Source organism: Heteronotia binoei, chromosome 3, assembly GCF_032191835.1.
Source record: "Heteronotia binoei isolate CCM8104 ecotype False Entrance Well chromosome 3, APGP_CSIRO_Hbin_v1, whole genome shotgun sequence".
NCBI lineage: Eukaryota > Metazoa > Chordata > Lepidosauria > Squamata > Gekkonidae > Heteronotia > Heteronotia binoei.
The window spans coordinates 180,494,825-180,519,504 of NC_083225.1; the positions used below are offsets into that span (position 1 = coordinate 180,494,825).

The 24,680-nt window shown below is 48.9% G+C and overlaps 1 protein-coding gene across 1 annotated transcript in view; it reads left to right on the forward strand.

The window, feature by feature from the left end:
- The first annotated feature begins 1,267 nt into the window (after nucleotides 1-1,267).
- The window catches only part of LOC132569139 (autocrine proliferation repressor protein A-like), a 51,089-nt gene continuing 27,676 nt past the window's right edge, over nucleotides 1,268-24,680 (forward strand). The window contains exons 1-6 of the mRNA XM_060235323.1: nucleotides 1,268-1,563; nucleotides 14,340-14,517; nucleotides 17,486-17,534; nucleotides 17,712-17,831; nucleotides 20,068-20,160; nucleotides 20,311-20,400. Of these exons, the coding sequence (XP_060091306.1) occupies nucleotides 1,362-1,563; nucleotides 14,340-14,517; nucleotides 17,486-17,534; nucleotides 17,712-17,831; nucleotides 20,068-20,160; nucleotides 20,311-20,400 (732 nt within the window). The 5' untranslated portion in view covers nucleotides 1,268-1,361. The remainder of the gene's footprint in view (nucleotides 1,564-14,339; nucleotides 14,518-17,485; nucleotides 17,535-17,711; nucleotides 17,832-20,067; nucleotides 20,161-20,310; nucleotides 20,401-24,680) is intronic.

The window sequence follows — 24,680 nt, forward strand, 5'->3', positions numbered from 1 at the left end:
ACTGCTCTGTGATTGGCCAGAGAACAGTGTTTACTTAGATACCCAAGTAAACAAAAAAACAACAATGTTGCTGATGGCTGGGGGATTAGCTCAGCCATCAGCTACACAACAGCCCTGCAAAGCATGCATTTGCAATGAATTTTGCAAATGCATGCTTTGAATTGGCTGCTGGGGCTCCTCTCCCCCTTCCCCTCCCTCCCTGATCCCAGGGAGGCTATGGGAGAGGCGGGAAAAGGCTTCCAAAGGCGGGAAAGGAGGCAAGCAGCTTCCCTGAGGCTGCAGAAGCTCCTTTCCCGCCTTTTACATTGAGTTCCATATACTTCTGAATATTGATTCGGAAGTATACGGGGAGCCATATACAGCTCCCATATAATAGCTTCTAATTGGATTCGGAAGTATACGACACCATATACTTCCGAATCAGGGGGTATTCGACGGTCTATTCGGTTCACCCGAACCGAATGCACACCCCTACCCAGTATCTGTTACCAGCTAGCCTTCCAGAAGGGGGGATTATACCGGCCAGGTTGAACCATGGGTGCTTTTGATGATTCTGGGGCAAGGGCAAAAATCATAATAAATACCAACCACCACCCTGACTCTGCCCACCTATGCTGCAGTTTACCACTTTGGACTGAGGCCACCATAGGCCCAAGCAATGGGCAGCCCTTCCCCCATGCAAAGGAAGGAGAAGCTGTCTTCATCGAGAGAGAGTTCCAACCCTTTAATCATTCTTGTTACCCCTTTCTGCACTTTTTTCAATGCTATAATATCTTTTTTGAGGTGTGGTGACCAGAACTGTTCACAGTACTTCAAACAAGAAACTAGAATTGTACGCAATACTCCAAATGCCACATTGTCTACTTTTCTAATATGTTAATATTTACTTTGAGTATTTTCGACTTTTTCATTTTATATTTACAAGGTTTCAGGATATAAACTGTCCATTTTTGTATCATTTTAGAGAATGTTAGATTTCCTATATCATGTTTAGGCTATTTCTTCTATTATTTCCATAAGACAGACAGTGGATCAAGGATGCTCAGGAGGTTATACTCATAAAGAAGAAAGTTTCTAGTTCCCCTTAGGATTTGTTGAATGTTGAAATCCTTGTTAGATGTCTGGCTCCTTCTTGAGCTCATGAGATGATTGTGTCACAACCTGTGTCTGTGATTCAGCCCAAGGGGACTGGATGGGTATTTAAAGTGAGCAAGAGTGTTCAGGAAGGCATTCCTCCCAAAAACTACGCCAGCAAAACCCTCTTCCTTCTAGTCACCCATAAGAGACAGCAAACCTCTTGCCATTGGCAGGAGACGCTTCTCAGGAAAGAACAGGCAGAGGGTCTGGGTAGGTGTTGGGACATGCATCCTCTCACCCTTTTCCTCTTGGCATCCTGTTTGCCCAACGTTCAGCTGATGGAGGACCTGAAGGCACTGGAGGAATTTGTGAACCGCCCTGACCCTCACTATAAATATACCTTTGTGAAGACAAAGATGCTTCCCTTTTGGAGCGACGTTACCTTCCAACACTCTATCAACATGACTTCACAGAAGTGGCTGGACGGTAAGTAGCAAAGGAGGGTAGGGGATCCTCATGACTTTTTCAGGCAAAGTGAAAAGGGCATTGCATTGTTCTTGCTGAAAGGCACCTAGAAAACCCCTTTGTGTGGGAGTGACCCATTAAGGGATTTTGACTTGGATCCTATACAGTAGCAAAGCACTGATATGGACAGATGTTTCTGTCCTTTGACTTTACCCAGGAGTCACCTGTCTGCGGCAAAAAGATGGTGCTGGAGGGTTGAGAGCCCAAAATGGATAAAATGGTTTACAAAATGAGTGAGGGCAGAGTGGAGGAGAGGGAAGCAGGGCCAGCCCTGCCACAAGGCAAACTAGGTGATTGCCTAGGGCAGGGGTCCCCAACCACTGGGCTGCAGACTGGTTTGTGGCCTGCTAGCAACTGGAATGCGGAGCAAGGGAGAGGTGCTGCGCCACCCCTGCCCACCTGGGACCCGGGCGGACAAAAGAGGCAGTGCAGCCTCTCTCCTTTCCTGCAAGGGGAGGCAGCCTTGCAGCAAAGCAGAGAAGCCCCCCCGCCCCTGCAGCCCCTTCCATCCACCCAGGACTCGGAGAGACAAAAGAGGCAGCATGGTCTCACTCCAAAGCTTCCACCCCTTGTCGGGGAGGCAGCCACACTCTTTCATCCACCTGGGTCCTGGGCTGGCAGAAGGGGCAGCACTGCTGTGACCATAGCCTATCTCTCATTTATAGATCCCTGCCAATCAGTTGATCAGCGGGGGTCTTAAGAACATAAGAACATAAGAGAAGCCATGTTGGATCAGGCCAACGGCCCATCCAGTCCAACACTCTGTGTCACAAGGTGACAAAAAATTTTATATATACACACACACACTGTGGCTAATAGCCACTGATGGACCTGTGCTCCATATTTTTATCTAAACCCCTCTTGAAGGTGGCTATACTTGTGGCCGCCACCTGTGGCAGTGAATTCCACATGTTAATCACCCTTTGGGTGAAGAAGTACTTCCTTTTATCCGTTTTAACCTGTCTGCTCAGCAATTTCATCGAATGCCCACGAGTTATTGTATTGTGAGAAAGGGAGAAAAGTACTTCTTTCTCTACTTTCTCCATCCCATGCATTATCTTGTAAACCTCTATCATGTCACCCCGCAGTCGACGTTTCTCCAAGCTAAAAAGTCCCAAGCGTTTCAACCTTTCTTCATAGGGAAAGTGCTCCAGCCCTTTAATCATTCTAGTTGCCCTTCTCTGGACTTTCTCCAATGCTATAATATCCTTTCTGAAGTGCGGCGACCAGAACTGCACACAGTACTCCAAATGAGACCGCACCATCGATTTATACAGGGGCATTATGATACTGGCTGATTTGTTTTCAATTCCCTTCCTAATAATTCCCAGCATGGCGTTGGCCTTTTTTATTGCAAACGCACACTGTCTTGACTTTTTCAGTGAGTTATCTACCACGACCCCAAGATCTCTCTCTTGGTCAGTCTCTGCCAGTTCACACCCCATCAACTTGTATTGGTAGCTGGGATTCTTGGCCCCAATGTGCATTACTTTGCGTTTGGCCACATTGAACCGCATCTGCCACGTTGACGCCCACTCACCCAGCCTCAACAGATCCCTTTGGAGTTCCTCACAATCCTCTCTGGTTCTCACCATCCTGAACAATTTAGTGTCATCCGCAAACTTGGCCAATTCACTGCTCACTCCCAACTCTAAATCATTTATGAACAACTTAAAGAGCATGGGACCCAGTACCGAGCCCTGCGGCACCCCACTGCTTACCGTCCTCCACTGCGAAGACTGCCCATTTATACTCACTCTCTACTTCCTATTACTCAGCCAGTTTTTGATGCACAAGAGGACCTGTCCTTTTACTCCATGACTCTCAAGCTTTCTAAGGAGCCTTTGATGAGGAACTTTATCAAAAGCTTTCTGGAAGTCAAGGTAAACAACATCTATCGAGTCTCCTTTGTCCACATGTTTGTTCACCCCCTCAAAGAAATGTAACAGGTTAGTGAGGCAAGATCTTCCCTTACAGAACCCATGCTGAGTCTTCCTCAATAACCCGTGTTCATCAATGTGCCTACTCATTCTGTCCTTGATAATGGTTTCTACCAACTTCCCCGGTATTGAAGTCAGACTGACTGGCCTGTAATTTCGCGGATCTCTTCTGGAACCCTTTTTAAAGATGGGGGTGACATTTGCTACCTTCCAGTCCTCGGGAACGGAGGCAGATTTCAATGAAAGATTACAGATTTTTGTTAGAAGTTCCACAAGTTCAACTTTGAGTTCTTTCAGAACTCTCGGATGTATGCCATCCGGACCTGTTGACTTATTAGTTTTTAATTTGTCTATCAGTTGTAGGACCTCCTCTTTTGTCACCTCAATCTGACTCAGGTCTTTCAACACCCCTTCCAAAATTAGTGGTTCTGGGGCGGGCAAAAAGTTCTCGTCTTCCACAGTGAAGACGGAGGCAAAAAATTCATTTAGCTTCTCAGCCATATGGTCAAAACCCTTGGGGAAGCTTGGAGACTATTTAAAACTATAATCCTAGAAGCTCAGATAAAATAAAATCCTCCTTCAGTAATCCTTTTACCCCATGGTCATCCAAGGGCCCCACTGCCTCCCTGGCTGGTTTCCTACTTCTAATATATTTGAAGAAATTTTTATTGTTGGTCTTTATGTTTTTTGCAATATGCTCCTCATAGTCCCTTTTTGCCTGCCTGTCTTGCATTTGATTTGCCACAGCCTGTCTTCCCTTTTACTAATCTCACTTGGACTGGTTTTCCACCGCTTAAAGGAGTCCTTCTTACCTTTTACAGCTTCCATTACTTTGTTTGTTAACCATGCAGGCCTTTTCTTATGCCTGTTCGTGCCTTTCCTAACTTGTGGTATGTATTTTATCTGACCTTCTAGGATTATAGTTTTAAATAGTCTCCAAGCTTCCCCAAGGGTTTTGACCGTATGTACCTTTCCTTTCAATTTCCTCCTCACATGCCTCCTTATCTCAGTGTATTTACCCCTTTTAAAGTTAAACATGGTTGTGGCGGTCTTTTTGAACAACTCCCTATTTATACAAACGGTGAAATCAATAACATTATGGTCACTGCTTTCAAGTGGCGCAATCACTTTTCCATCTCTCACCAAGTCTTGGGCATTACTTAGGACCAAATCCAGGATTGCCCCACCCCTGGTAGGTTCTGAGACCATCTGCTCCATAGCACAGTCATTGAGAGCATCAAGAAACTCAATCTCTTTCTCTCGACCAGAACACATATTGACCCAATCAATCTGCGGGTAGTTAAAATCACCTATTAGGACACAGTTTTTATGTTTAGCCGCTAGCTTTAAGCCTTCCATCATATTATAATCGTCCTCTCTCTTTTGATTTGGTGGGCGATAACAAACTCCCATAGCTATATTTCCTTTTGGGCCCTCGATTTCAACCCAAAGAATTTCTAAAAGTGAATCTAATTCTCTGACTTCAGTCTTACTGGACCGTATATCCTCTCTGACATACAGAGCCACCCCACCTTCAACCCTTCCCTCCCTATCCTTCCGATATAGCTTATATCCAGGAATCACCGTGTCCCATTGATTCTCCTCATTTCATCAAGTTTCTGAAATTCCCACAATGTCTATGTTTTCTCCCAACACTAAACATTCCAATTCACCATTTTACTTCGAACACTTCTAGCATTTGCATACAAACATCTATAATTTCCCAGGCAAGCTAGGCCCGCCACCTTCCTCCTGCCACCTCGAGACTGTGGCAGACAGTCCATACTGTTTGTCACCTTCACAGTGGACAACTCTGGTCCGTTACCTGGTAGAAAAATAGCAGCTAACCCTTCATCTCTTTGAGACGAGTCCTCCCGAACCAGAGACATTTCATCTCCTGTTGGCTTTCCCCAAAGATTTAGTTTAAAAACTGCTCTGCCACCTTTTTGATTTTAAGCGCCAGCAGCCTGGTTCCATCCGGGGACAAGTGGAGACCGTCTCTTTTATACAGCTCCAGCTTGTTCCAGAAAGCATCCCAGTGCCTAACAAACTTAAACCCTTCCTCCTTACACCATCGTCTCATCCACACATTGAGACTTCTAATTTGTGCCTGTCTCTCCTGCCCTGCACGTGGAACAGGTAGCACTTCTGAGAAGGCAACCTTGGAGGTCCTGGCCTTAAGTCTCCCGCCTAGCAGCCTAAATTTTTCTTCCAGGACCTCACGACTGCATTTCCCCACATCGTTGGTGCCAACATGCACCACGACCGCAGGCTCCTCCCCAGCACTGTCTATCAGCCTATCTACTACACGCGTAATGTCTGCTACCTTCGCACCAGGCAGGCAAGTCACCATACGGTCAGTACGCGGTTTCGCCACCCAGCTGTCTACTTGCCTAAGGATCGAATCACCAATTACCACCCCCCCCCCTCCTCCTGCTCAGGGATGGTTCCTTGGCACGAAAGGATTTCCGCTCACCAACCGAAGAAGAGGTCCCTTCTGAGGGCGCATTCCCCTTATCCTCAGCACAGTGCCCTGTTCCCTCTCAACACTCACGCTCTCTGGCAGCAACGGGGCTGCTACGTTCAGAGCGGGGCTCATCTAATACGCCCCCGAGAGTCTTCCCCAAGTGCCTAACTGACCGTCTCTGCTTCTCCAGGGCGTTCACCTCGGCCTCAAGGGTACGAACTCATTCCCTGAGGACCAGGAGCTCCTTGCATCGAGCACACACCCAAGACTTCTGTCCTTTGGGCAGATAGTCATACATGTGACACTCAGTGCAAAACACTGGAAAGCCCCCAACTGTCAGAACTTGTATCTTTGCTGCTGGTCCCCTATAATGTGACCAATGCTGTATGGTAGTTTTACTGTGTCTTAGAGTTATATTATAACTGAACCAAACTGACTCCATGTTGTAACCTCTGTCTAACCCAGAGTGCCTGAATAGTAATTAACCTTGCCCCACTGGTATCCAAAATATTTGGGGCTGTAGAGTGAATTATGTCTTGTCTCTGCACATTCTCACACTGGGACCCTTTGAAGCCGAACAGCATGGCCTTCGAAGTAGGGAGGCATCCTCTCTACTGATAGTGATGGTGAGAAGACAGCTGCGCCCTACAATGTGAATTGTGGCTTTGTGAGATGTTTGCTTTACGTGTATAAAATCAAGCTGATGCTGGCTCTCGCCATTACTGTTATCTTGCCTTTTCCAGCACCTAGTTCTCTTCAATAAAATCCTAGCTTTGCAACTGAGTATGGGATCCGTTTGAAGTTCATTGAGTTCTGACATTATAACAGTAATCCCATTGTTCGTGGCTTATCTGTACTGGAGGCTTGGCCCGATGGCGGCAAAAGTACCAGACGACGGAGAGCCCACCACCCCATCGGAGGACCCGCCACTCGACCCAAACGTGACGGGGGTCTGACGCAAAATTAAGGTTCCAGCGCCCTTCTCGGTCGACGCCGCTTTCCCGGCCCCGCGAACCTGGAGCCCACGGAAGTCCACGGCAGCAATCGACGCCGCGGAGCAGCGGTACCGAAGCATGTTGGGCGAAGGAGGGGCAGGAGACGACGACGAGGGCCAGGCGGAGGGTACGGAGCCCCGAGGGGGGGAAGACCCGATCCGGACCCTCCGCAACGAATTATTCGACTGGGTGCGGGAGATCCACGGCGATGTGCACCGCTCCCGCGTGACGATGGCCGAGGAGATGCAGCAGAACCTGGGCGCTATCCACGACCAGCTCCGCACTTTGCAAACCACGGTCCTGGGGATACCGTATGGAGTGCTGCCACTGGGGCAACCGCCCGTCGCCCCGCCGGCCCCCGCCCCGCAAGCTCCGGCTGCCCCGGCGCCGCCGGCCCCAGTGGGCCCAGCAGCCCCGGCACCTCCGGCTCCGCCGGCTCCAGCCGCCCCGGCACCACCGGCGCCACCTGCACCAGGGGCCCCGGCCGCCCCGGCGCCGCCTGCACCGGCCGCCCCGATCCCGCCGGCCCTACCGGGCCCCGCGCCGCCGCCTGGGGTGCCGCAAGCGCCTGGTGGGGCCGAGGGCCGGGGAAGAGAGTTGAAGATTACGTTCGATGGGAACCCGGAGGACGTGGAGTACTTTACTATTCAGTGCGACACGTTCTTCACCCACTGGGGTGCCGACTACCCTACCGAGGCCAGCCGAGTGTACCACATCGCGTCTCGACTGAGAGGGGCGGCCCGCAAGTGGTACGTGGGGCTTTTCATGGGAAGAAAGCCCGAATTAGCTACCGTGGCAGGGTTCCTGCACGCGATGCTCCGCCAGTATGGAGATCCTTTACGGGAAGAGAAGGCGGTCGCTGCCCTCCAACACATCGAACAGGGCAACCGCTCCACCCGCGAGTACGCCACCGAATTCCTGGGGTACTGCGCGGCAGCAAGGGGATGGAACGAGGTCATGAAATACACCGCGTTCATCAACGGGCTGAATCCAAGCATCCTCGACCGCTGTTACAGTCAGGGGAGGCCCGATACGCTGGTCGGCTGGATCCAACTGGCCGGGGAGGTGGAAACCAACCTCCAACACGTGGGGATGAGGAGACAGCAACTAGCGAGGAAGGGAGCCAAACACACCCCAACTAAATCGGAAGGGAAGAAGGCCCCGACGACCTCCACCCCGTCTCCCGCCCGCAAATGCTTCCAATGCGGGGACCCAAATCATCTTGCTGCTAACTGCCCTGGGAAAGCGGGATCCACACCACCCACGGCGCGGCCAACCACCCCGGGCCCGAAGAAGAAGAAGAGCAGCCGATCGAAGGAGCCCAGTCGGGGCTCCGTCGCCACTTCCTTGGCGACTGACGAGGATTTTACCACCAGCCTGGCGGCAGTCGAAGAATCGACCGAGGAGTCGGACGACACCGAGTCGGCGGGAAACGACAGCGACCTGCTTTAATGGGTGCCGCAAAGCAGGTCCAGCAACAGCCGGCACTCCTCACGGTGAGAGCAACTGGGGGTTTACTTTTTATGGCCGTTACCCTCCTAAACCCGAACCTAAAGAGATTCATGCACGCCCGAGCACTAATCGACTCAGGGTGTAACAGGGACTTGATCACCCCCCGCCTAGTTGAGGCGCTGGGATTAGCCACTTCGCCCCTGCCACAACCGATGCAGTTCCAGCAAATGGACGGGGGGCCCATGAGGGGGGAACCATGTGTTTTAGAAACTCAGGCGGTCCCGGTAGGGACCGAGGAGCATTGGGGAATTGAGACTTTCGTAATTGCCCCCTCCTGCTCTTTCGACGTGGTAGTTGGCTCAGCCTGGCTCGCCCGCCACCAACCCGACATAAGGTGGGAGGAACAGATCGTCCGGTTCCCAGATTGGAGGTGCGAGCATCACCACTGGCGCCCCGAATGGGGGCCGCACGCTCCCCCCCAAAACATGCGGGCGTGCCTCACACTTGAGGAAGTCGCCTCCATCCCCAAGGAGTACCGAGACTTAAAACTGGCATTTAGCGAGAAGGAAGCGGATGAGCTACCGCCCCACCGCCCTACAGACTGCGCCATTGAGTTAATCCCCGGGCAGCAGCTTCCCAAAGCGAAACTGTACTCCATGGGTTGGGCGGAGAAGGCGGAACTCCGAAAGTTTTTGGACAAAAATCTAAAGCGTGGTTTTATTCGACCGGCCACAGCCCCCCATGCCGCCCCCGTTCTATTCCGAAAGAAAAAGGACGGGTCGCTTAGACTTTGCACAGATTTTCGTGCGATAAACGGGATTTCCATGTCCAACGCCTACCCGATCCCGTTGATAAAGGACTTGTTAAACACTGTAGCAAGGGGGAAAATATTTACCAAACTCGACCTCCGGGACGCGTACTTTCGCGTTCGCATCAAAGAGGGGGACGAATGGAAAACCGCCTTCAACACCCCACTGGGACAATTTGAATACCTTGTCATGCCGTTTGGGCTACAGGGAGCCCCGGGCGTTTTTATGAACTTTATCAATGAAGTGCTGCGGGACTTCCTGTTCAAGGGGGTGGTGGTGTACCTTGATGACATCATTATCTATTCACAAGATCTAAAGTCTCATGTGCCTTTGGTCAGAAAAGTGTTAAGCACCCTTTGTAAACACAAACTGTATGCCAAACTGTCGAAATGTGAATTCCACAAGACCGAGCTTGATTATTTGGGCTTCCGGGTGTCGGGGGAGGGATTGTCCATGGACCCCGCAAAGGTCCAAGCGGTGTTAGACTGGGAACCCCCTCGAACCCGCAAGCAATTACAAAGTTTTATCGGGTTCGCTAACTTTTACCGCGACTTCATAAAGGGGTTCGCCACGGTCATGCTCCCCCTTACAGAACTCCTCAAAACCAAGGGAAAAGGTGACGAGGCTAAAAAACCCGGCGCACGCCTAACGTGGACGCCGGAGTGCCAAAAAGCTTTCACTGAGCTAAAACGCCTCTTCACCTCCGAACCCGTGCTGGCACACCCTGACGAACTAAAGCCCTTCGTGGTCCAATGCGACGCCTCCGACGCCGCTGTGGGAGCCATATTGATGCAGAGGGGGGAAAATGGGGCGCTCCGACCATGTGCCTATATTTCCAGGAAATTTTCCAATGAACAGAGAAATTGGTCAGTCTGGGACAAGGAAGCGTTTGCAGTCATGTTTGCCCTAAAGACCTGGCGCTCCTGGCTTGAAGGAGCAAGAGTCCCCTTCGAAATTTGGACCGATCACAAAAACCTGGAAGCCCTCACTGGGCGTCGCAAAATGACTGCAAAACAGATCCGGTGGGCAGGCTTCTTCGCTAAGTTTGATTTTGTGCTGAAACACATCCCAGGCTCAAAGAACTTTTTAGCGGACGCCCTTTCCCGCCTGCCCCAACACGACAGTCTTAGAGAGGAGGTGGTAGACTCACTAATTTCCCCCTCAGCCATCGCGGGGGGAGTCACCACCCGCTCCGGCAAACAGACCGACCCTCCGGACTTAGAATTGCTTGCTCGATTCCTCTCGGAGTACAAACAAGAAGCTGACCGCCCCCCCAACTTGGTCAAAGCCGAGAACGGGCTCCATTTACATAATGAAAAAATCTATGTGCCCGATCCCCTCAGAAAAGAGGTTTTGGACCGCTGCCACTCAAGCCGCTTGGCCGGCCACTTTGGCTATGTTAAAACGCTCAACTTGCTCACCCGCCAATTTTGGTGGCCGAAAATGAAAAAAGATGTTTCGGAATTTGTACTGTCATGTCCCACGTGCCTCATGGCAAAACGGAGGGGGGGCAAACCTCTGGGCCACCTAGTCCCCCTCCCTACAGCAACCCGACCTTGGTCGGTAGTCTCCATGGACTTTATTGTAGAGCTCCCGCCTTCGCAGGGCAAGACAGTCATCTTGGTCGTAGTCGATACCTTTTCAAAGCAGGCTCACTTCATTCCTTGCAATCAATTACCTACCGCCAAGAAACTTGCCCAGCTCTTTTTCACTCACATTGTACGCCTACACTCATTCCCAGACAAGGTCATTAGTGACCGCGGAACACAGTTCGTTGCCAACTTCTGGCGGGAGTTCTGCAAACTGGCTGGTATTGAGCAAGGATTGAGTTCTGCCTACCACCCCCAGTCGGACGGACAGACGGAGAGGGTTAATGGCCTTCTAGAGCAATACCTCCGTTGCTTCATTAATTTCCAACAGTCCAACTGGGTAGACCTCCTCCCCTTTGCAGAGTACGGCTACAACAATAGCCTCCATAGCTCAACCAAAACCTCCCCTTTCCAAATCATCAATGGTTACGAGGGCAAGCCGTTCCCCACGCTCGCCCTCCCAGCTAACCCATCCCAACCGACATCGTGCCAACAATGGTGGGAGGGACTTCGTGAAGGCTGGAAGGGAATTCAGGAAAACCTGGAGGAAGCGAAAAAAGCATACAAAAAACAATTTGACAAAAAACACTCTCCGGAGTGGGACCTAAAGGTGGGGGATACAGTTTTCCTGTCAACAAAAAACCTCCCCCTTCCTCAGTCCTGTCGCAAACTGGCACTGAAGTTCCTCGGACCTTTCAAAATCAAAAGGGTGATAAATAAAGTAACGGTAGAACTCGAACTACCCAAATCTCTAAGTAAGATCCATCCTGTTTTTCATTGCAGCTTGCTTCGGAAAGACCCTGGTGCTACGTCCTTCCATCCCAGGGCCCCACCGCCCCCTCCGACGACAGTGAGGGGTCAGAGTCACCATGAAGTCCAGGAGATCCTGGACTCCAGAGTCAAACGGGGGAAACTGTATTATTTGATCAGGTGGAAACACTTCCCCCCGAGCTGTGACGAGTGGGTCGAATCTCAGAACGTAGTGGCTCCGCAACTGCTAAAAAAGTTTCACCTACTGTACCCACACAAGCCCAAAGCCGATCCCGCGGGAGGGGGCGCTTAGGGGGGGCAGTATGTCAGAACTTGTATCTTTGCTGCTGGTCCCCTATAATGTGACCAATGCTGTATGGTAGTTTTACTGTGTCTTAGAGTTATATTATAACTGAACCAAACTGACTCCATGTTGTAACCTCTGTCTAACCCAGAGTGCCTGAATAGTAATTAACCTTGCCCCACTGGTATCCAAAATATTTGGGGCTGTAGAGTGAATTATGTCTTGTCTCTGCACATTCTCACACTGGGACCCTTTGAAGCCGAACAGCATGGCCTTCGAAGTAGGGAGGCATCCTCTCTACTGATAGTGATGGTGAGAAGACAGCTGCGCCCTACAATGTGAATTGTGGCTTTGTGAGATGTTTGCTTTACGTGTATAAAATCAAGCTGATGCTGGCTCTCGCCATTACTGTTATCTTGCCTTTTCCAGCACCTAGTTCTCTTCAATAAAATCCTAGCTTTGCAACTGAGTATGGGATCCGTTTGAAGTTCATTGAGTTCTGACACCAACCCCCTGCTGGCATTCTATCTTATAGTCCTCTTTAAATGCTGTTTGTTTAAGTGGCTCCCCTTCTGGAGGGTCAACTTACCTTACCTTACCTTATTGGGAACTTACCTTATTGGGAGAACAAGGAAATCAGGGATCTGGGTTCCTGGTCCTTAGAGAGCCCCTAGGCGAAGAGCCACAGGCCAAGAGCCCTTTAGATCTTGCCCTTTGGCAAGGCGCAGCTTAAAATGCAAAGAGGGTGGAGCAGAGGCACTCCTCAGCAATCAGCAGCAATCACTCTCAATCTCTTTCACCCTTAGCCCAGTCAACCAAACAAAGAGCAGTCAACCAAACAAAGAGCAGTTCCCCAGCTATCACACCTCAGAATTTTAGGCAGCCCCAGAAACCTCAGAATGAAGTCCTTCAAAACTCAGAAATTCTCAGCAATTTCTCCAGCTGTCTCAGCTATCAGAGCTGCTCTGCTCCTCTCAGACCTCTGTGAGATCTGCTCAGCCTTTGGCAAGGCGCAGCTTTAAATGGGAGAGGGAAGCAGGGTGGCCTTCTGCCACCTGGCCACCTGGTCTCTTTACCCCAGTCTCCCCATTTAAAGACCTCCATGGGGGTAGGGATGGGCAAGGATGGGGGGCAGCCTGGGGGGCCAAAACTCCAGTGCCAACCCACCCCAGTCAGTGGAAAATATGTCTTCCACAAAACCGGTCCCTGGTGTCAGAAAGGTTGGGAGCTGGTCTCCTGAGGGTGCAAATTGGGACCCCCCCCCCAATGTGACTCAGTGATGTAATAAGGATGGGGGGACGCCAGAATTTATCCACACTTTGGGTACCAGACAGTCTAGGGCTGGCCCTGTGGAGAACCCAAGGCACCCTGGCTCCTGTCTTTGAATCCCCATAAGCCTTTTGCTGAGCAGGAAGGTGAATGGACAGGATGCATCCAATCCAACCCTCCACCTTGCCAACAATGACTGTGATTAGGGATGTACAAGACTGCCCACTGAAAGACTATGCCTGGGCCTTTCTCCAAGTAGGTCCTTCCAGTGACCAGCTGACTCGTGGCTGTGGGGGCAGGACTTGGTGACAGGGGATCCCCACTGGGGAGGGTCTGGCAACCCTACTCTGCAGAACCTAGTTGACAAGGGTTCAGCAGCAAGACTCTTACCAAAATGAAGAACAAAATTTACAGAGATGCTTCCTCTAACTCCTGGAAGGCGTCAGGTCTTTCTTGCCTTAGAAGGAACAAAACTTTAAGGTCCAACTTTGCAATAAGCTGCCTTGGAAGTTGCTTGAAATCTCAGCTTCAGTGGCTCCGTTTCTCCATAAAGCCTCCCTCCAAGGTCTTTGCTGCTTCTGGAGGGAAGTGTGCAGTTTTCTGAAGCTACTCTTTAAAAGGTACAGGTGGTCCCCTGTGCAAGCACCAGTCATATCCGACTCTGCGGTGACATCGCATCACGACGTTTTCATGGCAGACTTTTTCACAAGGTGGTTTGGCTTAGCCTTCTTCAGTCATATACACTTTCCCCCCAGCAAGCTGGGTACTCATTTTACTGACCTCAGAAGGATGGAAGGCTGAGTCACTCTTAAGCTGAGACTGCCTCGGCGGGGAGGGCGGGGTATAAATAAAATTTTATTATTATTTTATTATTTTACCTGAACCCAGCTTCTGCCATGATCGAACTCAGGTCATGAGCAGAGAGCTTGGACTGCAGTACTACAACTTACCATTCTGCACCATGGGGCTCTTGAAGCTACTCTTGAAGTTGCCCTAACCCTCCGCTTCAGTCGTTCCTTCTCCTTCCTCTCGAAACAGGGCCGCAAAGGCCCAGTACTCAATACTTGCCCACCTTCTGGTAGAAAGGGGTGACTTCTGCAGGAGGGTGTGGCTTAGAGGGAATACAGAGGAGCTCTGTTCTGAGATCTGTTTCTCTTTCCAGAAACTGAAGTGGACAAACCGGTTTGGTCACATGTACTGGATATAATTATTCCCAAAAGAACTAAAATTGGGGCATCCTGCCTCTTGATAATCAATTCCGGGAAAACTGCAGCATCGGAAACAATCCTGAATGATAAAGGAAACCTTAAACTTGCATATTTATCAGTTACAACTAAATCGTACGTAAAATGACCCACTGAATGACCAGAAACTGCTCATTCTAATTTAGGGTTGCATTTTTTTTTGCCATGGTGCCCCCCCCCCTCCCCGCTTGTGAGAATGAAGAACCAGAAGATGCATGAAGCACCCCAGAAAGATACATCTATCTATTTATTTAGTTATTCCTTGCATTTCCCCCTCCCTTCCTCCAAGGAAGTCAGAGTCATATACATGGCTCTCTTCTCTCATCCATTTTAACCTCTTCATGATTGGGGATTTGAAGCTGAGTCTCCCAGTCCAACAGTGCAATCCTAAATTTTATATGATGTAATTTGTTTTTTGTTATTGTTTAGGTTATTTAAAGGGAGGGGAAAGAATTAGTAATGTTTAAGTTTTTTTTAAAGAGTGTGGCAGCTCAGGATTTCACTGAAAGTCTTTAGACACTAAGACAACACTGAATACAGAGTTCCGAGTAATGAAGGGGTGTGAAGAAAGGGGTTGGGGCTCAGTGGAAAAGTCTCTGTTCGCCAGCCAGAAGGTCTCAGGTTCAACCCCCATCATCAAAACTTAAGAAAAAGCAATGGCCAGAACCACATCTGTGTTTATTTTTAGTTAATAATTTAATTAATAAATGCCAGTTTATTTTTATTTTAATATAATGTTTAATGGAAATGTAAACTGATTTTAATTAATTAATAATCGCCAACTGTGTGTCGGTAAATCCTCAGTAAGAGCATAGTCATAGTTGTCTTTAAGAACATAACATAAGAGAAGCCATGTTGGATCAGGCCAATGGCCCATCCAGTCCAACACTATGTGTCACACAGTGGCCAAAAAAAAAAAACAATCCAGGTGCCATCAGGAGGTCCACCAGTGGGACCAGGATACTAGAAGCCCTCCAACTGTGCCCCCACTCCCAAGCACCAAGCATACAGAGCATCACTGCCCCGGACAGAGAGTTTCTCCTTGATGCGAGGGAAGAATTGGCAGGGAAACCATCGCCCCTTCCTCCTCAAAGGAAAACGCTGGTGTGACACAGTGGTTAGACAGCTGCCCACATGTCCCTTGCCATTTTATAGAAGATTCAATATAGAATCCTTTCTCATAGGATACCCCTCTTTGTACTTTGCCAGCCCAGGACATGGCTCTGACTCTGAATCATGTTGCTTTATGAGGAAGGGGTCGGAGCACCGTCCCTGTGAACAAAGGCTAAGGAGGACTTCTTTGGACATGATTTTTTAAAATTAATATTTCATTAACTGTGCATATATCAACATATTTATACATCTCATATAAATACGCTTCGTTTTTGCTTATTGTCTTCTACCAATCAAACTGAATACTAACAGATAAATAAACTCCTTCCTCTTTATCTTATTTCCTTTCTTTACCCGATCCCAACTGATCCTCATACCACTTATCCTAATTCTAATTTTAATCATAATTATATATATTTTTTCTTTTTGTTTCCAAAACTTCTTTACTTCTTTCACGGACTTCCATCTTTACACACTTAACTTTTTAGTATCTTCTCTCATGCCTGCAAAGGAAAGCTGGACAGGGTAACCTCCAGAACTGGGTGCTGCAGAAAAATTTCTACAGTCGGAGTTCTTGGGAGGCACACCCACCACCACCTTGCTAATCCATTGGCTTTAACAGTTCAATTTCCATTTTTCATTCCCATTTATCATATCTTTATCCTATCTTGTAACTATATACATATTCTCCTTTTTATTGCTCTCAACTTCTCTTCAAGAAAACATCATTTCCCAAATTCAAACTCTTCCAGTCTTTTGTTTAGTTGCATTATCTATTAATTCCAGGCTGATGCATCATCATATGCAGTAAAAGTTTGATTTTCCATATTGGCCACTAGATGGCCTAGCGGTAACCATATATACCGAATTCCTTTATCACATAGAATCTTCATTGCTTCTCTCAGTCTCCTCCTTGCATTAATTACTTCAGCTGGAATATCAGGAAATAAAAAAAACTATTGTGTATTCAAGGCACAGTCCCTGTTTTTCCCTGGCAATTTAAAAAAGTTTGTTCGTCATCTGTAGTTGTTTAAATTCAACAACAATGTCCGGGGAAACGTTATCAGGAGCCTTTTTGGAAATGTTAAGATGGAAGATAGAGGTAAATATCGTTTGGGAAGACTCTGCTTCTCCTTCTGTGAGAAGAATCTGGCTCAGTCATCTATTTAAAGCCATAGTAAGGTTTTCCGTCTCTCCAAAATTTACAGATATTCCACAAAGCTTGGCCTTTCTTTCTCTCAATGTTAACTCCTGAAGTATGAGCTTATTTTTGGCCAAGGACTCAAAATCCTTAAAGTCTTTCAAATCCTCTGCTGTCTTTTTTGCCGTCTTTCGACATGATAATGGCTTACAAAACTAGACTTTGGAAACAGAAAATGCTACAGAAGACAGCATTTTCTTCTCCTATTAAACTAACATACAGAGATCCAAAAACAAGCTGATGGGCAATAGGTTCATGATGGACGATCCCAGGTCTTTTTTGTGGAAAAAGCCCAGCAGGAACTCATTTGCATATTAGGCCACACCCCTGATGTCACCATTGTTTCACACAGGGCCTATTGTAGAAAAAGCCCAGCAGGGGCTCATTTGCATATTAGGGCACACACCTTGCACCAAGCCAGCCGGAACTGTGTTCCTATGCATTCCTGCTCAACAAAAGTCCTGGACAATGGTTACAGTGTCAGGCTAACTCCACTGGCAGACTCAAAGTTTGGATTGGGTGACCTTGGCCAGTCAGACATTCTCAGACACACAGCTGGTGGGGACAACAGATTTTTGGGGTGGCTTCCATTCCCTGCTTGTAGGATCTTAAGCAGTACATAGTTGAAATTCCTTGTCAGTTAATGTTGTCTTGCTTTCAACTGCCTTTCTTATTGAAAAGATTTATCCAGTCAATATGCTGAAAGCTCAATTTATAGTCACAAGGAAAGTCACGATTGTCTTTCTGCAGGGCCGTGGCTGTGCTGAACACGGTTCCCGTCCAGCCACTCACCTTCTACGTAAGTATGGAAGGGCTTCAATATGGATGGGCTTTAGTTTCAAAGCAAAAAAGAGCCAGGCAGTGGGGTTTGCTGGCAACTAGCCCAGTGTCCAGTCAACTATTCAATTAGGAGCAGCCAGTTCATTTTGCCAAAAGTGATCTGGGCTGTCTGTTCCTTTCATTCCTTTTGTTTCAGAACCACCCTTTAGGCTGGAAGAATATTAAAGAATATGATATAATGGCATATTCATGGTGGAGGTTTATCAATGACTCTTCTGTACCACCAGAGTGGCTCGTGCAATTCCCGATGGTCAAGGTAACCTTCACCTTTGTCCCCTCAAATGCTGGCTATTGAATCCAGAAAATGTACTATCTCTTTCACAAGTACTTGTGTTTGTCTTTCCCCCTAAGTCACGGATCCCCAGGTTTTTTGAACCTGTGAGCACCTTTAAAATTCTGACACAGTGTAATAGGCCTAAGCACAAAATGGCTGTCAGAAAATGGCTGCTGCAGGAGGTGGAGCCAGCCACAAAAATGGCTTACGTTCAATTGCAGAGTGAAGATACTTGTGCTGCAGCAGGTGCTGCCACTGTCAAAACAATAATTTAAAAATCTTCAGAATCAATTAAATATGCAATGGCCAATCAGAGACCTTGTTTCAGAAAAGCTGCATGTGGCCATGCCAACTTTCCAAAATCACTTGGCAGGTGCCAAGAAAGGCATTGGCAGGTGCTATGGCACCCATGGACACTTCGCTGAGAATGCCTTTCCTACACTATGCATCTTCAGAGAATTGTATTCCGGGATGGAATAGGAAGACAAAATTTGTTTGATCCCCCTGTGACATGGCTGGGCCATTTGAACAGGTGAATCACATGGTCAGTCATTATCACATCAGGAGGTATTAAGGAACACTTTCATGTAACTGCTGCCTCCACCTCCTTAACAGCCACCATATCTTCTTGAGAAAAAGGTGAGGACGCAGTGGTCACTGTGCTTGCAGTCTAACCAAACCGAGAAGCAGCCCCCCATAGTGTCCCCTGGTAGGTTAAGTAGCCAGTGCACCCCAGAGTGTGATAAACCCTGGAGCCGCCTGCAGCCCTTAGTTTCCCAGATCTTCTTGTGTTATGGGCAGGTCGGAATGAGGATTAGATAAAAAGTGAACATGTCCAGACACTCCAGGAAGAATACACAGTGGGATCATGGTACCAGCCGGCCTTCACAAGACATGTGCAAATCATCAACATGTGCAAAGAATTAAAACCACTGGCATTTCAAGAGAAATGGGTTACCTCTCCCCCATCTTGGGGAGGAAGGGGGGATGAATAGCTTGCTTTGCCAGGCTCTCTCAGTTGCACAGTGGAGCTACTGAGCCAAGCCTCTCTTCCTTCTATTGGCTGAGGCCCCTCCTCCCCCAGTCCCCTGGGGAAGGAAGGAAAGAGTCAGAACTTCCTTTGCCCAGTTTCCTGGATCCCATGGGAGAAATACAAAGGAAGCATCTTTAAGACCAGTGAGTGCTAATGTTTTCAGTTTTTTTTAAAAAATAAACATATATTTGTGTTTGGCTGTGATCTTTATAAAATCTGTATCTCTGCTACCTAATCTTAAATAGGTACACACATGGCCTGGCCCAACATGGCTCGGCCCAACCTGACATGGCCCGGCCCAACCTGGTCTCATTTATGTCAGATCCAGCCCTCATCACAAATGATTTCGACACCCCTGATCTAGAGGGCTGCATAACATAGGGCCCTATATTGAAAGGGAAGGAGTTGTCAAGTGCCTTGTCGTGTTCACACACATTCCACTGGGGGTTTTTTTCTATATTGCTCAGTACACTTTGCCGTTCTGTCTTGCTTATCTATGAGTTGCCAAGACTTTTTCTGCTGGCCTAGGGAACCCAAGGTCAAACGGCTGATTAAGAAACATCTGCAAGAAGAGGGGACTGGACAGTTGGGGGAGGGATTATAGAATAACTGCACTTTGATCCTGCTTTGCGCTTCCCACTTCTGCTTGAAAATATAACCATTATACTAGAATATATAAAGGGGTTCCGGGGACTGTCTGCCACTCTTTGCAAAACCTGTTTTGCCTCCAGAACTGCCAGAAGGGAATAAACTGCCATTTATGAAGTGGACTGTTTGTCTTTCTTGAACTGCTGGGGTCTTGACAGGACTTTTCTTTCTGTCATTGGGGAACTAGGCAACCTCTGTGCAACATCTCCTGTTCCCCCCTCCCAGGAGGCTACTGTCTTGTTTGGTGTAGTGGTTAAGTGCGTGGACTCTTATCTGGGGGAACCGGGTTTGATTCCCCACTCCTCCACTTGCACCTGCTAGCATGGCCTTGGGTCAGCCGTAGCTCTGGCAGAGGTTGTCCTTGAAAGGGCAGCTGCTGTGAGAGCCCTCTCAGCCCCACCCACCTCACAGGGTGTCTGTTGTTGGGGAAGAAGATATAGGAGATTGTAAGCCGCTCAGAGTCTCTGATTCAGAGAGAAGGGCGGGGTATAAATCTGCAATTCTTCTTCTTCATTGCTTCTTGTTTTATCTCTGCAGGCCACTGTGAGAGCCATGGACACTGTCACCGACTACATGATGGAAACATATCAGAAAAATATTACCGAGTTCACATTGATAGGTGTTGTCATGGTACGTGCGTGGCATGAGTCAGCACATTGAGCATTGCCGCATGGCTTTATTGCTGCATGCCACTCTACGAATCCCAAATAGTCACTGTGTCATCTCTTCTCCTCCAGAATCTTTAATGTTTTTCTCCCCTTGTTTTTTTCCTCCTGGCAGAACGGATGGACCACTTGGCTGACTGCAGCCGTTGACAAGAGGGTTGCTGCCATTATTCCCATTGCCATGGATTTTTTGAACTTCACCGAGGTGAGATTCCGTTGGCAGTCAACTGTAGGTTGATTGCAAATGGAGAGGAAATGTCATTGTTTTGTTGTAAGGCCTGTAGAAGCAAATGTTTTGTGCCTTAGATGTGTTCATGCTCTTTCTCACAGCTGTTCCTGGTCTCCCTCCCCATTATCTGACCTCCCCAACAACAACAACAAACGTTCAGCAAAAAAAAAAAAAAATGTATTGCATTATTTGGCTGTATTGCAATGCAGTTCAGAGGAACGTTATAAGTCCACTGAAATCAGTGGCTTTATAAGAGGGTAACTCTGGTTAGAATTGCAAGGTCTGCTGTTTTGGATGAGAGGAAGTTGCATGGCTGGTCTCACTAGCGATTCCCCTTTGAACATTTTGCCTGCCACCAGGGCTTTTTTTTGTAGCAGGAACTCCTTTGCATATTAGGCTACACCCCCCCCCCCCATGTCGCTAATACTCCAAGTGCTTACAGGGCTCTTCTTACAGAGCCTACTGTAAGTGCTTGGAGGATTGGCTGCATCAGCGGTGTGTGGTCTAATATGCAAAGCAGTCCCTGCTAGAAAAAAAAGGCCTGCTGGCCACAAACACCATCTGGGTCCTGAAAGATCTGATGCAATTCTGCAGGGCCTGCAGGACAGAGATGTTCTGCTAGGCTTTTGGCTGAGGACAGTGATGGTTTCCATCTGGCTGGCAACCTCCTTTTCTATTTACAGCTATCTTACCCTCTTCCCCCTCCCCATAAAAGTAGCCAGCAATTGGAATTGGGATTATTATTGTTTCCCATCGGATTGTTAAAATGTTCTGCTAATTCACTTTAAATGATTTTTATCTTGGCATCGCTGCGCATCGCACACTTTCCATCTGCCTCCTCCCCCTTCAGGCATGAACACACTCCCCTTTCTTGTGGACGTGTAATATAGTGGGTTCAAAGCATCGAGGAGATGAGAGAACAGTGATAACAGCTCTTCATTAGAGGCAGTATGTTAGATGACTGCACTAACAAGATTCGTGAATGGGCCCATGGGCCAAGACTATATACAACTCCAGGTTCCCGTGCAAGCATGCCATTGGTTCATTCAAACAGGCAGGGGGCCTGTGATTGGTGTAGGGCAGCAGGTATTTGGATCCTGCTGTCCCTTGTTCCCAAGTCCCCAAGCTCTGCTCTCCTGGCTCCAATGAGCCCTGCAGGAATCATATACTATAACCTTATACATAAGGTTATAGTATATAACCGCAGGGCCTGCAAGACTTTCCTCTTCCGACTGGCTTTCGATGATGTAGAAAATTAAGTACTAATGATACCGCCATCATAATAAAGAACAAATAGCAATAGCATTAGCACTTTTATAACTGTAATTAATTTTAAATCTATTAGAATTTTAATGTTGAATGTAACCTTGTTTTTATACAATGGAATGTTACTGTTACTGTTAGCCGCCCTGAGCCTGCCCCGGCGGGGAGGGCGGGATATAAATAAAATTATCTATCTAAATTATCATAACATCCCGCCCTCCCAAATTCACAAGCCTTATTGCAAATAATCCTATAGTTAGCAGGCTTGCGGTGCTCACGTGTCAACCATCTGAGTGCTGCGGCTGCCGGGGGAGCGGTTGTGACCTCGGGTGCTGCAAGAAGGGGTACGATGACGTTGGTGCCTTGGCTGGCGGTTCAGGTTCTTCCAGATGTCCCAGTTCCCCCCGATGTTCGGGTGGTGGTTGAGCTGTGGCAGCGGAGGCTTCAGCTTTTGTTGTCTCCGACTCCAGGATGTCAGTCAGTGGGTCGTCTGGGCTCACCTCCCTGCCCTCTGGTGCCTCATGTGATTGCAACTGGTCCACATGTCGCCTCATTGTGAATCCCCCGCTGATGTCACCTCATACATTACCACCCCCAGGACTCTGGACACTCGGGCCAGTATCCATGCTGCCCCCCCCCAAGTTTTTAGCAAACACCAGGTCCCTTGTGTCAAAACATCTGGGTCCCCGGACCGTCTCTGGTAACTCCTGTAGGTTTAGGGCCCAGTCGGGGTGCATGCGGTCTAGTAGTGTCTTAAGCCTCCTACCTAGTAGGCATTCAGCTAGGTGGCTTCTCAGCCGCCCCGGATGATGCGGCAGAGTGATTCCTTCATTGCCTGCATCATCCATTCAGCTTGGCTGTTTGTGGCTGGATGGAAGGAGGCCGACCTTATATGTTTTATTAAATTGTGGCTGAAAAAGTCTTGGAACTCGGCCGAAGTGAATGCCGTCCCGTTGTTTGAGACAAGATTATCAGGCAAGCCGTGTGTGGTGAAAGCCCTTCAGAGTGCCCCTAATGCCACCCTGGTGGAAGTGGATGCTGCCGGGATTACCGCTAACCACTTGGAGTGGGAGTCTACAATCAAAAATAATATCTGCTCCTGGAAGGGCCCTGCAAAATCTAGGTGCAGGCGGGACCAAGGGTTGTTTGTGTGTTCCCACTGTTGGGCGAGGGCTCTCGGAAGAGCTGGACATGTCTCCTGACGTGGCAGGCAACAAGCTACCCAGGACTCAATGGGATCATCTATCCCCAGCTACCAAACATAACTGCAGGCCAGCGCCTTCATTCACACTATTCCAGAATGGGTCTCATGCACCTGCCTGGGCCACCGTGGGCCTCCGGGAGGTTGCTCCCCCCAGGGCTCTCCCCAGCTGAACCGTCAGGTCTCGGACCTCATCCTTCAGGCTCCCCAGGGCCTCATCGATTTCTTTGCGGACCATCGAGCGGAACATCTGGTAGTCCTCCTCGTACGGGTCCTTGGGCTTCGGCTCACCGCTGTCCACCCCCCGGCGTCCTGCTCCACCATCCTCGTCCTCCCCGACTCGCACGACGAGGATGCTGTCCGTCTCGCCCGTCTCCCCTGAGCTCGGGTTTGCGGTCTCCGTCCCTGCCCCCTGGATCGGCCTGGTGTGGCGGTTCAGGATGGCTTCCCAGCGTAGAGGGGCCTGATCCATGATGGTGGTCGAGGTCCTTGGTTGATACTGCCAGGGGGACAACACCAGCTGGAACTCGGGGGGAGATCCCGTGGCTCTTCTCGGATCTAAGACGTGCCACGGAGTAGCTCCCTCCAGTCCCGTGTCGGGTGGGAGTTCTCCATTGTCCGGAATCTGGTCGGCCATCGGGCTTTTCAAGTTGCCGGAAAGGTTGAACTCCAAAAAGGTAGTCTCTCAAAATGTCAAGTCTGATGTTTCAATAATGAGACCTTCTTGATAAAAAAGTTTCTAGTTTATTGTAACATGTTGCAAGACTGTAGAAGCAGATTGAGAGACTGGCGAGCATGCACAAAGAGCAAACATTTAAGGTATACATCAAAGGGATTCCTGAGGGTGGGGGCACTCTTTGCAGGGCACATTCACACATTGTTATTGTTTTATCATTCTCAAGCACCGGCTGGCCTTGGGCGCTTTCTTAGCACCGGCTATCTCTGAGAAGGCACCACAATCTTGTTCCCATATTCCCATTTCCAAGCATTGCTGCATAACAAAGGAGGGGAGGGGAGGAAGGAGAGTTTGAGCTAGCAGCATCTGAATACAGAGTGGTTTTACCCAGGATCCTTTTCCTGAACCAAAGTTTGGAACTAAACTACTCAGACATTATAGCAGACTTGACATACTGCCCCCCCTAAGCCCCCTCCACCGCAGGGGAAAGGAGTTTGGTTGGTTTACACTCCGGGGTGTCTTGTGCAATGCGGCAGCGGTCGACCAAGGCAGGGGTGGACCCCTGGGGTGGAGGGTGCCAACTGGACGGCCCGGGGTCTCGACGAATCAAGCTGCAATGAAACACAGGGTGGATTTTACCCAGGGAGGCTGGCAGGTCTAGTTCCACAGTCACAGGGTTGATTATTCTCTTGATCCTGAACGGTCCCACAAATTTGTAAGCCAATTTCCGGGAGGGTTGGTTAAGGGGGAGGTTTTTGGTTGACAGATACACTGAATCCCCCACCTTGTATTCTCCCACTGGGTGTGGGACTTATCATATTGTCTCTTGTAGGATTTCTTGGCTGCCTCTAGGTTTTCCTTTATGACCGGCCACTTGTTGCTGGCCCCCCCACCACCATTGTTCGAAGGCAGTGGGAGCGTCTTTGCTGCCCCCCCCCCCCGGGTAGTAAAGGGAGAGGCTTCCCCTCATAGCCGAACACAGTAGAGAAGGGGAAGGCTTTGGTGGAACTTTGCATGCTGTTGTTATAGCAGTATTTGGCAAAGGGGAGCAAGTCCACCCAATCTGATTGGCGCTGGTTTACGAAGCACCTTAAATATTGCTCCAGCACCCCGTTC